Below are 15,120 nucleotides of genomic sequence, written 5' to 3'. Positions count from 1 at the left end.
TCTTCAACAAAACGTTCACATGTAAGAGGTTCATCTCTCATTCAGAACAATGAAGCCTTTGATCTCGGGACGCCTCGTTAGCTCAAATATAAACACCTGTGTCATGGAACACGATGATGTCATCACTCCAACTGACATGCTCAGAGCAGCAGACTTCAGATAAGGGTTAATGGTCCTGCCCTCAACAGCTCTACGTCAAATAGGACATCTCACCATATGCAGTTTCCATGGAAACGCATCCCTCGCCATAAAACACGATGTTGTCGTAACGCCTATGAAAAGGGTCAGAACAGCACCAGACTTCAGATAATGGTTAACGGTCCAGCCCTCAACAGCTCTACATTAATTATGGGGTGTAATCATATGCCGTTTCCCTCGTCATAAAAGACGATGTCGCTATAACTCCTATGAAAATGTTCAAAAAGTGCTCAAACTTCACATGTGTGCTAACAGTCCAGCCGTGAAGACATCTACGGACATCTACAGTTTTGAGATTTTTTCAATTGCCGTTGCCATGGTAACACAATGCTCACCTTGAAACACGGTTTTCTCATAACTTCAGTGAAAATGCTCCATACGGCCCAAAACTTCACAGGTTTGGTAACGATGCAGCCATCAACACATCTAAGCGTATTATGGGATGTCATCAAATGCTGTTGGCATGGCGACAGATCATTCATAATGAAGTTAGTTCAAAAGTTTGCAGTTCAAATATTCTGCTGCTTTTCCAAGCCTTTTTACTTTCTTTTCTTCTCTCATTACACATTCAAACCCCCAGTGTTCATGTATCATTTCAAACTAATTTATTCACTTTCTTCTTACACATTACATTTCAGCATAGCAGTTTAGCGTCAGCTTTTCAGCATAAAGCGTTCCCACTAGCAATTTCTTCAGGAATTGCATTCTCTAGTTTTAGTTGTTGTGCTTGTAAATGGTCCGCAAAGGCTAAAATCCCTGTGAATAACTGATGACAAGTGAGCTCAGGCATGAGGGAGGAATATCATTATGTCTCAGTGGCGTTTCGGAGAGTATCAGCGTCACCTGGAGCAGAAAGCTGCATGATACAAACTGAACTCTCACAGTCCAGAGGAGCGGCAGAATGTGCTCCTTCCCCGAGGAATACACACTCTGACAGACAGACGAGCACCTGTGTGTTACTGAGTCCCACCCTCGCCCCCAGCTGCAGGTGTAACACACACACACACACACACACACACACACACACACACACACACACACACACACACACACACACACACACACACACACACACACACACACACACACACACACACACACACACACACACACACACACACACTCCAAGAACACAGAGAGACACACATACACTGAAGTACGTATACAAATAACTTCCACACACTTCATGTTTGAGTCACATTAAACTGTTTTGTTTGCCAAATGTTGCTCCACGTCATTACTTCTAGGAATAAATAGCAATAGTACACAATTAGGATATTTTGTCACACATCTTTTGACATACTTTGTGTCACAATAATGGTTCAACCTTACAAGAGAATGACCTTTTAATCACCAGAGAAGGAGCAGCAGAAGATCTTGAGAATGTGTCCTGCAGTGTTTCTGTCTTTCTGTGCCTGGAGGAGCTTTTCCTGTCTGGTCAAACCTGGGGAAGAGAGTCGACTCATTCCTCGCGTGAGAAACAACACGAACACTCACGCTCACTCTCACACACACTCCAGGATACTTGTCTGATACACTCACTGTGCATTACACAAGTAGCCCAAGTATAATTTGAATTACCACAGACAACTATACATAGTAAAGAACGACCTTTAAAAACAACTTAAGACTCCCTACTTTCCAAAATCAAAACACCGTAGAATTTGATGGCAGGTTTCACGGAGAAGTTCACGAGATAATTGTCTATTTCACCACAGAAGGATTAAAGTGAAGCTTGCAGAAGTCTCATTTGAAACTCAAAAACAGCTTGAACAGCATCCTCATTTAAGACTCTCTTTAAGACAGTTCATAAAGAAGATTTAAACGACGCAGGGACTTAAGAGGGTCTTACATTGTTCCCCTGAAGACACAGAGTTCAAATAAAGTCTCTTCTACCAGCAGTACGACCTTGACTCTTGCAAGCAATTCAACTCGAAATGTTTCTGGGAAAAAGTTGTTTAATTGGCGGCTAAATATGGTTCATTTAAACGTCTACTTAAAGCCTCTGTAGTTTTTGCTTTTTCTGACTCATCGATATTCTTAATTCTAAAAACGTCCTCCAGTCTCACGAATGATCGGAGTGGCGCAGTTGGCTGTGCGTTGAGCCGCCACTGCGTCAGGCCGTTGTGTCCTTGGGCAAGACACTTCACCCGAATTTGCTCCTGTGGGTATTGTCCACGGTACATGACCGTTACATGTATGATATGTGTGTAATGTGTACTTCCAAAGCGCCTTGATGACTTCGAGGTGTGAAGATGGCTGGAGTGGCGCAGTGGGCTGTGCGTTGACCAGAGGATCAAGGGGGCGTTGGGGATCACCAGTTAGAAACCCGCCGCCGCTGCGTCTGTAAAGCCGTCGTTTCCTTGGGCAAGACACTTCACCTGCATTTGCTGGGTATTGTCCACAGTACATGACCGTTACATGTATGATATGTGTGTATTTGTAAAGCGCTTTCAGCATCTGGAATATTTTATTATTATCAGCTCTAACTTCCTTTTACATCTTTATTAAAGTAAATGGATTTGTGACAGCACACGCTTTCAATAATTCAGGATTTTATTTGAAGTTTCTTCCTCTAAAGTATTCCGTGTTTGCCACTCACTAAACTTTGCCTCTGTGTGACAGATGGAGCGTGAGCCGGTGTGATCTCTCCTCACTGAAGGCAGGAAATGAGCTGCTGACATCACCAGGAGTCACGTGGGAATATTTAAACAAACTAAAGGTCTAGAGGGGAACCAGAAACGGGATCCTACAGGTTTTGTATTACTGGTTTTATGTTTCAGTATTTGTAAGCAACTGCGACTGAAATAATATTGCTTTATTTTACTTTTTTAAGGTTATTTCATTTTTTTGTGTTATTTTTTTAAAGAAGGGGCAAACTAAGATGTTCTTCTCCCGGCTCCTTTCCACCGTGCGCTATACAAACAATCAACCAGTATAAGTGCACATGTTAAATAACTGCCATGTGTGGATTAAACAAATAAATAAATACATACAATTAAATGTTTCAATCTTTTATTGGACATTTGACTTCTTCTGTCTATATATTTATTTGTATTCCTTTTGATTGTACTATCTTTTTTATTGTATTCTAAAATGGAGGAAGTATTCGATTATGATTCAAGCTTAGGCAAGTTAGATTTTCAAGGCTTTTTTAATGCCACTAAAAATTAAATATGAGACCAATATTACTTGCTATTTGTATATGAGAGATGCTTTTGGTTAAATATTATATTTTCCCAAAGTTGTAACCAACTGTATAGTGATTTAAAAATTCAACATCAGCAAATCCCTTTTCCCCTTTCTTAGTGTTAAGTTCTTCTAAACATTTGAAAGACTGATTGAAGACATTTTAACACCAATTCCAGCTGTATGTTCAGATAGATTAATTCACAAGACTTTGAAATACCACTAAACATTTAATTCAAGGTCAAGTTTACAAGCAATTTCCCACCATCCAGATCTGTAAGAGGTGTTTGTTTTTCCTTTTTGAAGACGTTACCTTAACTATTTTGAGATGTTTACATGCAAATACCAGTAAAGGCCATATCTTTGGATCAATGTATTCATTCCCTAGGGATTTAAAACATGTTCAAATATCCCCAGGGACCCTGAACAAAGATGTGAATCTCATATCTCATCTTAAAATGGAGGACCTTGGCGGAAATGACATTTGATTGTTATCGAACTTAGATCAAACAGCTCAGAGGTTCAACATCATTAAGACCAGAACATCAATATCATGAGCAGCGTCAAAGAGCTGCCTTCATGATTTACTGAGTCAGACTTTAAAGACTCAAAGTGTGTGGAGAAAGATCTTGTTACTAATCAAAAAACCTCAGATTTGATGAAAAGTAAAAACCACTGCGTTCATCCCCCGACACCTGGCAGAGGAATGTCCAAAAGATATTGATTTACAAGTTTGATGTAATCTTCCATCTAATCTGGACCCCCTATCATAAAGATTGTATATGACCTCCATTAAAAAGCAGTGCATTACTGGAAAAGAAAATACATTTTTAAATCGTTTGAACCAGAGGTGGGAAGTAAAAAAGTACATTTACTCAAGTACTGAACTTAAGTACAATTTTCATTTAATGCTACTGTGTACTTTTACTGCACTACATGTATTTAATACCTTTAGTTACTTCTCAGATGTGAATGAATGATGTGAAATATAATCAAGTGTTAAATCAGACTTTAGTTCCACCTGGAGTAAATCCACCAGCTACCCTGCAGTATACAAAGTCATTCAAACTAGCTGCACCTTTACCAGCTTTGAGAACACTTTCATGATCAATCATTATAAAACATATCATATCTATTATTCTGAAATGGACCAATCTGCACAATGACTACTTTTACTGTCGCTACTTTCACTATATTTTGATGATAATACTTTTCTACTTTTACTTCAGGAACATTTTGAATGCAGGACTTTTACTGTAACAGAGTATTCCTACACTCTGGTACTTCTACTTTTACTGAAGTACAAGGTCTGAGTACTTCTACTTTTACTCAAGGACAAGATCTGAGTACTTCTACTTTTACTGAAGTACAAGGTCTGAGTACTTCTACTTTTACTCAAGTACAAGGTCTGAGTACTTCTACTTTTACTCAAGTACAAGGTCTGAGTACTTCTACTTTGACTCAAGTACAAGACCTGAGTACTTCTACTTTTACTCAAGTACAAGATCTGAGTACTTCTACTTTTACTCAAGTACAAGTGCCGAGTACTTCTTCCACCTCTGAACAATTTGAACAGGCAAAGAAAGAAACAGGTGTTGGTCAAAAGATTTATGCTGGAGACGAATTGATGTTCATATTCATATATTTTATATAATGTATATCAAACTAAAACTAATACAGCATCAAACTTAAAAAGGATCAAGAGAAAAAAAAAGAAGAAAACTGATCAATCCATTGGCCTGTGGGGCGGTGGATGTCAAACCGGGGTCAGGGGGGGGGGGAGGAGGGGAGATACAGGTGGAGATGCAACAGCCCCGAATTCTGCCCGGCAACATCACTTCTCGCCATTTAATTAATTTTTTTTAGAATCCAAACACACAAAAAAAAACATTTTCTAAAAAAGCAGCCTCGGTGTGTTGGATGTGGGAACAAGGGGAACAAGTTCAATGTTTTTTTTATTTTGTTTTTTTTGTTGTCCCGTGACAGACAAAGATTCTCAGTCTCTCAATGCTGTTATCGTACTGTGTTGTGAGAGGAAACCATGACTCAGCAGTTAGGAACGTGAAGTCGTGATGAGTGTGAGAGAGAGAGAGAGAGAGAGAGAGAGAGAGAGAGAGAGAGAGAGAGATTTTGGGGAGGTGAATGTTTGGCTGTGTGCTTGTGATACTGTCTTTGCTCCTCTGTGCAACACGAGGCGTTCAGGTGCCACGACCAGGCCGAGCGGGCAGAGAAGCTTACTTGCACTTATGTACGTCTGAGAGGATTGTTGTGTGTGTGTGTGTGTGTGTGTGTGTGTGTGTGTGTGTGTGTGTGTGTGTGTGTGTGTGTGTGTGTGTGTGTAGGCCCGGACTGGTGGGGCCCATGCTCGGTGACTAGTGTGTGTCAGTCGGTCAGTTCATCAGTCGGTCCTCTCAGCGCTCTGAGGACTCGCTGCTACTCTTTAGCCTCCAGGAAGAGCGTCTCCTGGGGGAACAGCTTGGCCTCCAGCAGGTCTGCACCAGGGTCCAGCTGAGTGATCTGAGGAGGGACCAAGACATATTCATTTTAATATTAATATTAATAATAATACAGATTTGCAGTCTCTAAGTGCGAAGAAACGAATTTGGCAAATGACAGAAACAAAGCCAGAGGTGTTAGCATGTTAGCAGCATGTGTACTTGATACATGACATACATGATTCTAAGAAGGTCAAATAAGAAAGAAAATATATACAATAAAAGAATCCAAAAGTTAGGTAGAAATAAGATAAAAAAAATTATATTAAATAATAGAAGTGAAAAAAAGTTGCAAAAATAATTAAGAATCTGAAATGTAATTCTTTCAATTAACTGATTAATCATTCAATCAAAACAATATCAGAAAACAAGAGAAACTCCCCATTCCAATATCCCAAATTATAATCTTCAAATTCATTCAAAATTCATCTTTGAAATTATTCTATAACTTTTACAACAATTTAAAACACACACATTTGAAGAGAGAGAACGAGCAAATGTGTGGTTGTTTAAAAACAACAAGAAAAGCACTCATTTCATTTGTCGGTACTTTCCAGCCAATGGACTAATCCGTCCACTGTTTTCTCGCTTCGTAACGCCTCGCATGTTCTGGCCTTCCACACTGAGCTGCTATTTTCAAAAACCATGAGAGAATTGAACAAAAAGGCTCCGCAAAATAGACAGAAACACAACCAAACCCACCGTTACACTCCGCAGGGTAATGCCACACCGTTAAGTAGGTTTTCAAATCTCCAGTTTAACTCTGTATTAGTTTGGACAAGGCCTGAGTCCTTCTACATCAGTGATCGTCTCACCATATAAGCACTGACTGGAGAACAGTGTTACTGCTGAGTTCACTCTGTGTTTGTAAGAGAGTGTGTATTATTCTAACACCATGTTTAAAAAAAGTCTGGGCAGTAATCTGAGCAGCGAGGGCCTCGTGTCCCTGAGAGGGCCGTCGCGTTTGTTTTTTTAAAGAGAGGGCTCCAATCCAGAACAAACTGATGAAGGCTACAGGACAGAGAGACTGTGTGTGTGTGTGTGTGTGTGTGTGTGTGTGTGTGTGTGTGTGTGTGTGTGTGTGTGTGTGTGTGAGTGTGTGTGTGTGTGTGTGTTTGTGTGTGTATCTTGTCTTTCCCTCAAAATAAATCAGTAAAAAAGTCCTTCAAATCCTTTAAATTTGAGCATTAAGGAGTTTTGGTCAAGTTTGGTTTATGAGAAATGCTGTGTGTGTGTGTGTGTGTGTCTGTGTGTGTCTGTGTCTGTGTGTGTCTGTGTGTGTGTGTGTGTGTGTGTGTGTGTGTGTGGAGATTGAGAGGTGCGTTTTTGATGGCTAATAATGACTCATTTCAGCCGTGCCAAAGGTCAAACAGGAAGGTATCTGATGGTGTCGAGCAGAGAAACATTTACCTGCTGCGCTGCATGACAGCCATTGTGTAAAAGCGGAGGAATAATGCAGCGCCACCCACCTCGGAGCTGAGGGAGTTACTGCAGGATGACCTGTGTTTTTCTCTTAGCTTATGTGAGCTAATCACTGGAGGGGTTGTGTTACAGCGGGCCAATCTAACACCTGGGCTGAAGGGGCGAGGTGCTGTGACACCGAGATGTGTTCAGGGCTTATCTGATGACTGCAGCCCTCTGATTAGGCTCCTATTCTAACCTCACAGCGCGATAATTAACCCGCTGCCCGTACCTGAAGGTCGGGGGGTGCTAAAGGTCGACCTCACAACAAGTGGAGAGGTCGGAATATTGTAGGGGATGAGATGTGACCATGAGATGAACCACAACAGTCAAATCCTGCAGACAAAATGTCCTACTGGTCTTTTAAAGTGTCGTAACAATTCAGTGTTCTAATTGCAAATCCAGGTGTGAGTGAGAATATTAAAGCATTACTAAGAGAAGTATAAGAAAAAGGTCTGTTGGTGGTAGGGATGGGTATCGTTAGGATTTTATCGATACCGCTTATCGGTATCGGTATTTTTCGATACTCTTATCGATACTTTTCAATAATTTGGTGTTGATAAACTAAAAAAAGACAAGGCGATGTGCCTGCAAGACTGCACCCAGGTAAACAAAACATATTACCCGAGCGCAGCAGCTAACCTGCCTGCGAGCCTTCGCTCAGGTCACATTTACACACGGCAAGGCTGAAGCCCGCTAGCACTATTAGCACTAGCAGTATCGCTAGCAACGTTTTAGATTCAATGAGTGTCTCGGTTGCAAATGCTTCATTAAGTTGCTTTTGTCACCCCCTTTACAAGCAACTCATTGAGTACATAGATTGCACCTTGCACTATCGCCACTACATTTTTTAAAAGTGCACCCAGACCTTCGATCGCTTCGCTCTGTCCGCCATGCCTGCGGGAGTCTCTCAACAATAATAAGAGCGCTGTTGAGAGAGATGAGGAGTGGCATTTACAGTGGCCAATCAGAGGGGTCTCAAATCGGATACATCACACGGGATGAGGGTTCCCAACCAACCAGAATGGTTTAAAGTTAAACTAAGGAAGTAGACGTAACAGATATACCGATAGCAGCACCGTTTGTCCAGCGGCTTAACGGTATACCGATACCGTCCAATCAGGTATCGGTATTGAATTAGTACCGGTTCTCGATACCCATCCCTAGTTGGTGGTTATAAAGAGGGTGACTACTTAGATATAAGAGGTTTTTTTACTTTTAAATGCCACTAAGAATGATATTTAAGACCAACTTTTCCAAATGTTCTTTAGTGTTTTAAAGATTTCTCAGATAGTTTGGGGACTCCAGGTAGAAACATTTATATATATTTTCCTTTTTTATGTAGTTTTAAAGAATGGTTCAAGATATTTGAACACATTACACACTGTGGCTTATGTGCATATGACTTCTTGAATTAATTAAGTCGATATTTGTAGATGAAATAACTCTTAAGACTTATTAAGGATCAGTGGGAACCCTGAAGGAAAATGTGAGGATGCATATCTAATCTGAACATAAAATAACAAAACCAGCTCTATGCAGAAATCCAACACAAAATCTAACTCGTCTTTGCTGACTCCTAAAGAAGACTTAAAGAGATCGGGGACGCACCATTTGGAGAAATAACTAAATGCGATTGTTTAACGTCAAGCAGTAATTGATGAGGAACCCTCATTACCATTGAAACACAGGTTAAAATGATGTGTGACATTTTGAAAAGGATCTGCACCAAACAAGTCTGTAGAATACTATGTGTACACCAGCTCCACAATACTTCAATACAAATTGTATTTTAGCACATTTTTGATTAAATGTAGATGCAGCCCTACTCCTGTCTGGACTCAAACATCTCTAACTAGAAATAGAGAGCGTAGACGTGGTTTGGTGCATTCACTTTCACGAGCTTTAAGTCTTAATGTGGAAACGAGGCGGATGCTACGAAGAAGTTGTGTATTATTTTAAAGGTCCCATGGCCATTTCCACTGATCATCATTCCATTGTTGAGGTCTACTAGAATAGATTTATATTGTTCAATGTTCCAAACTCACATTGGTTTCTCATCCAGCATCTCTGTATAGTTTGTGTATTCACTCTCTGTCCTACACGGCTTGTTGGAGCTCCTGCCCCCCCCCCGCCTGTGAGCCCAGTGGCCGTCTGCAAGACAGCGAGACACAGCGAAACCCAGCCCCGAACACACACACACACACACCCGCAGCCTGGCTGGGAGTTTGTGTGTGCCCAGGCTAAGTTTCGCGGTGTCTCGCCGACCCCACACCAGTGAGCCAGCTCACACTATCCCGCTCCTCGCAGCAGCCAGCCTCGCAACGTCCCGCCGAGTGTGTGTGTGTGTGAGGAAGTCCGCGGATTGGTCCAAACGTCACTATACCCAAGAAGTAAACAAGATGTGGAACCCCTACAAGTATATACGGGAGCTGGACATGCCGGATGTCTTTGTACAACAGGGTGGTGGACCTGTGGTGTTAAACTGTGATTAGTGGGCGGCTGACTGACCAACAAGTGCTATGTTTTTTATTTATTTTTGATATATTTGGTCTTTTTGTTCCATTTATGCACATTGTTTGATCTCTACTTTTGCATTAAGTTATTAATAATGGACTTAAGACTCAGAGCCTTTAGATTTAGATTTGTATTTTATTGATGATTTTTGTCCTGTCGCAGTCCATTTATTATTTTTATTTTTTCATTTACTTTTTGTTTTGTCTTTGTTTTTTATCCTGTTGGACTCGAATCACATTGTTGTTATCCTAATTTGTTTGTCAACCGCTATTGTGCTGTCTGTCTGGCTGTTTGTTTATATAAAAAAAAAAGAAAAAAAAAAGAAAAAAAGAAGAAGTAAACAAATGGAAAAAGAGAAATGTCCAACGAGGCGTTCTGGGGCAGCATAGACAGGTCTTTCCTGTGTTAGAGTTTTACTCCCTACAGGGTGTACTTTGAGGGTTTGTGACTCTGCAGACCGTTTACATGCAGAACAAGCTTCATAACACACAAGGGGACGGGTAATAACCAGGAAAGCATGACATGGGACCTTTAAAGGGTAGTATCGTATTATTTAGCCAAGAGCACTGAAACAACAATTAAAAGCCGTTTCCTAGTTGTTACGACTTGAGGGGATGTTCTCTAATATTTGAACAGTCGGAAACTCATATTTCCAATTATTTCCCAACCACTTTAACGCAGCAGGGTAAGAGTTAGATCACCTTATGTCTCTAAAAAAACTGGTTTTAAATGTTGACTGTCTCCGTGATTCAGATCCACTTCAACTCATAGTTTTTTGTAATTATGCTGATATTTTGAACCACATACAAACAATCATATCAACATTATCCCTCCTCTGCGATGGATGACCGTATGTCGGCTACTATAAAAACTGTTATTTGAGAACCAGAGCATTGATATGATAAAACACTCAAAATGACCATAACATCTACAGAGTTAAAAATGGTGTTCGAGGGAGAAAGGGTGAGAAAAGGGTGAAAACAGAGAGGCAAGTAAATTAAGCGAAGGTGAGGAGGACGTCTCAGCACCAGACCACCCCTCCGTCTCCCATGGGTGTTTGGAAATGTCACCCCATGTGCACGTCGGCGCTCTTTGACTCCGTGTCTTTCATCTCAACGTGTCATTTAGACTCTTGACTTTTCAGCGGGGTCCCAGGGAGGGAGCGACACGTCGCCTCGCCAGCCGCCTCACAGCACAGCGGGGCGGCAAGATGCCACGAAGAGAGAGAGCTGAAATGGTGTGTGTGTGTGTGTGTGTGTGTGTGTGTGTGTGTGTGTGTGTGTGTGTGTGTGTGTGTGTGTGTGTGTGTGTGTGTGTGTGTGTGGTTATAAGGAGTGTGTGTTTGCTGCAAACATATTCCATCCCAATGGCGGGGAAACAGGGAGGCTGCGTTCCTTCTTTCCCACCTCGGGAGCAAATGGCTGCCATGCTAATGAACCCGACAGGCTGTTGTGACACCACAGCATCAGGTAGGAGTAAATGAGGCTTTGAGGGTGGAGCAGGTGTGTGTGTGTGTGTGTGTGTGTGTGTGTGTGTGTGTGTGTGTGTGTGTGTGTGTGTGTGTGTGTGTGTGTGTGTGTGTGTGTGTGGATTCTGGGATGAGCTTGTGCACCAGGGAGAGCCGACGGGGGCAGAGCAGCATCTGACTCTGAAAAAGAAAAGTAGGGAAACAAGATGCCACACTGACACAGGAGACGGGCGCCATCGGTGATTGTTTACATTGTTATCCAATTAACAGACCATAAGCATGGAGGCATCTGTCAACAAACAAAGCTGTTGTTTTCCTCCGCTCTGCCTAAGCCATTTTCTCTCCTCCTGTGCTCATGCATACATACTAAACGTACATACATGCATACAAAACGTACATACAAACCCAAGTACATGCATACATAAATACATGTATACTGGCATTTCGATTTCTGTTACTACTGTTGATATGTATATATTTACAGTTTAGTTTGAGCTATGTTATGTTTTAACTCATGAGTAATACCTTGTAAAAAAAAGTATATCTAATCTACTAAAATGTACGTACATGAAAATATTTTTATTATTACATATACATATTTATATTCATACTGTTGATATGTATATATGTACTGTTATCAATGTTCATTTTTACTTTCTGTTATATCATGTTTTTAACTGATGCCAATCTAATCTACACAAATGTACGTACATGTATACAAACGTATATACACACATATATGTATTTATATTTTTACTGTTGATATGTATATATTTACAGTTTAGTTTTAGCTATGTTATGTTTTAACTCATGAGTAACACCAAAAAGTATAATCTACTAAAATGTACATACATGAACACATTTTTATTATTACATATATACATATCAACAGTATGAATATAAATATGTATATGTACTGTTATTAATGTTCATTTTTACTTTCTGTTATATCATGTTTTTAACTGATGCCAATCTAATCTACGTGCATATATACAAATGTATATACACACACATATGTATTTATATTTCTACTGTTGATATGTATATATTTACCGTTTGTGTTTATTTTTTAACTTGTGATCAATGCCTTGTAAACAAAGTATATCTAATCTACTACAATATTTGACATACACTTACGTACATAAATATATATATTTATTGTGTTTATATTTCTACTGTTTGTATACAATATGTGCTGTTAATGTCCATTTTGTATCATCTTGTATTTTTAACTTAAAAATACACGTTATTATATTTCTATTGTTGAGATGTACATGTTCATTGTTTATACATTTGTATTCAATTATGTTTTAAATAAAGTACATTTAATTGAATCGAATGATACATTTAAATACAAGACAGTCACAACGTAGCACTTGTAGTTAATGTAACCTTGGTTAAATGAAATCAATCATTGAGTTTAATTGGGGACAGACTGTTGTTTAAAAATATGACTAATCTGAGCGTTTTCCAGTCAAAAAATACACAAATTAATTGAGAAGGGATTATAAAATATCTGGAGGCTCAGCGTTAAAAAGCCTAATTTTAAAACTGGAACCAATTAAAAGACAGATGGTGCTTCTCTGCAATCTTTGATATTTTGTCTTTAATTTCCTATGGCATAAAATAAAGTGTATTTGGCTTACTTTAAAACAGCAGATTTCAACGGTTAAAAAATAAATAATAGCACTTAACGTGAAGTTTAAAATACCATAACTGTTGATTTATATGAATAAAGGCGAGAAAGAAAAGAGAAGGAAAATAAACACAGGCCCTCAAGATGTCCGACTCCAACATAATCAAACATGCAGCTGAAATAACGCATTTTTAATGAAGCCATTACAGACCCGACTATGTTAATTAAAACCAAATAACTTGTCTGTTTTAAACTAGTGTTGTCAAGTGTTTATTTGGCCAATTACAAAAGCAGTGGGGGATCATTATCTGCTGCCAGGAGCGCTGACAGCACGTAGCGCCGGGGCGTGAACAGAAAGAACAGAAAGCCCAACGCGGCACTTCAAAGGAGGAAAAAAGCACCGAACAAACCAGGCGGGGGGGGGGGGGGGGGGAGGGGGGGGAGAGGGGGAACTAAGAAACTAGGAATGGGAGAGACGAGAAGACGACATAGCGAGGAAAATACGAGGAAAATACAGACAGAATGCTTGAAAAATGTTTTTTTTTTTTACGAGAGAAAGGGATGGGGGAGTTGAGAAGGCACACGGAGAAAGATACAAAGGCTGGAGAGCAAAACAAAAGTATAATTGAAGGGGGGGGGGGGGGGAGTAAGAAAGGAAAGAGGAGGGAAAAGGGAGACGGAGGGAGGGAAAGCTGGAAGGAGAAGGATGAAAGTGAGGAGGGGGCGGGTCTCCTCAGGGTACGACTCGGCTTTTAAACACTAAACATTCCCTCTGGACGTGTTTTAGGAAACGCAGAGAATACTCTTTGCTTTGAAAAGAGTCTGGTTTTTCCCCCATATTTTTAAGAATCTTAAAATCTGAGTGATAATCACAATCTATGCATTCGCCGAATAATGAAACTCCCAGATCTCCAATGTTAGTCTATACAACTTTTCTTAGTTAAATAAATCTTTAAAATCCTACTTTCGGTCCAGACTTGTGCGAAACATTTCTGGTTGGGACCACAAAGACTTCCTTAAATCTGATTTACTAAATAACCTCTGAAAAACTGTTAAACGCTACTTTTAATGTTGAGAATCCATCACTTCATCCCAGGCTAACCATTCATATCACCACGCAATAACACCAAGACAGCATTGATTACATGACATGTCACTTGTTAGACGCTTTTATTTGGGGTGAAGTGTCTCAGGGACACAACGACATGCTGACTGCAGTGGGGTTTGAACCTGTGACCCCCTGATCCAACCCCCGACGCACAACCCACTGCGCCACACGCCTCCCTTTGCATTAATATGCACCTTCTTAATAAGTTGCACTGTAATTAAGTTAAACACAGGGATTTATTTGCTTCCATCGCCTATCCATCTATTTCTATTCGGTTTGATCGCGGTTGTTGCAGAAATGGACCGTTTACGGCAGTTAACGATTGCATTGAAAAAGGAACACTGAATAGAAAATGTGGTTTGTCCGACATACGTTAATATAATTATACAATATTAAGTGAACAAATGTTATTCAGAAACACAATCTGCATGACCCCCGTTTGAGAAACACTGTCCTATTCCCCTGAAAAGCCCCTTCTCATCATGTGGCTTTGTGTTATGGGTAGAGAGAATGTTATATACTTTGAGTGAAACTACTTCAAAAATAAACCTCCGCAGCTCTTCCTGTGAGTACGATTCCTTCGTGATAGCGGGACAAGAAAAACAAAACAGTCCAGATGTCAAATCTATTTCAGAACGACGCACAGCTTCTCTGTTTATTTGTCCTGCATCTCAGGTTGTGTCTAAGAACCATTCCCCGGCAGAGCTGGAGGAAGGATTAAGAGAAGGAGAAATGGGGTACAGTATCACAGTGGGGGAAATTAAAAACGCTGAAACACAGATTTACCGGCAGTCTAAATTAGGGATGTCCCGATCACCTTTTTTTGCTCCCGATCCGATTCCGATCATTTGATTTTGTCAATTTGCCGATACCGATTTTTCCCGATCCGATCTTTATGCAATGCGTTAAGAGAAAAAAGAAAAAAAGCATTCAAGTCGTCCCTTAAGGTTATTTTTTTATTTAAATTGGATATTCTATCCAACATGGATATAGCTTCTTTCTTTCACAGCAGCATTGGATCAGTTCAGTTGTGCAGCATTGGATCAAA

The 15,120-nt window shown here is 40.2% G+C and overlaps 1 protein-coding gene across 1 annotated transcript in view; it reads right to left on the bottom strand.

The window, feature by feature from the left end:
* Positions 1–4,980: 4,980 nt before the first annotated feature.
* Positions 4,981–15,120, bottom strand: part of faf1 (Fas (TNFRSF6) associated factor 1) — a 111,635-nt gene continuing 101,495 nt past the window's right edge. Inside the window, exon 19 of the mRNA XM_079641107.1 lies at positions 4,981–5,904. Coding sequence (XP_079497233.1) covers positions 5,821–5,904 — 84 coding nt within the window. The 3' untranslated portion in view covers positions 4,981–5,820. The remainder of the gene's footprint in view (positions 5,905–15,120) is intronic.

The sequence above is a fragment of the Notothenia rossii genome (genome assembly GCF_949606895.1).
Source record: "Notothenia rossii genome assembly, chromosome: 1".
NCBI classification, from domain to species: Eukaryota; Metazoa; Chordata; class Actinopteri; order Perciformes; family Nototheniidae; genus Notothenia; species Notothenia rossii.
Note: the sequence above shows the minus strand (reverse complement) of the source record. Positions and strands in the feature narration are given on the sequence as shown.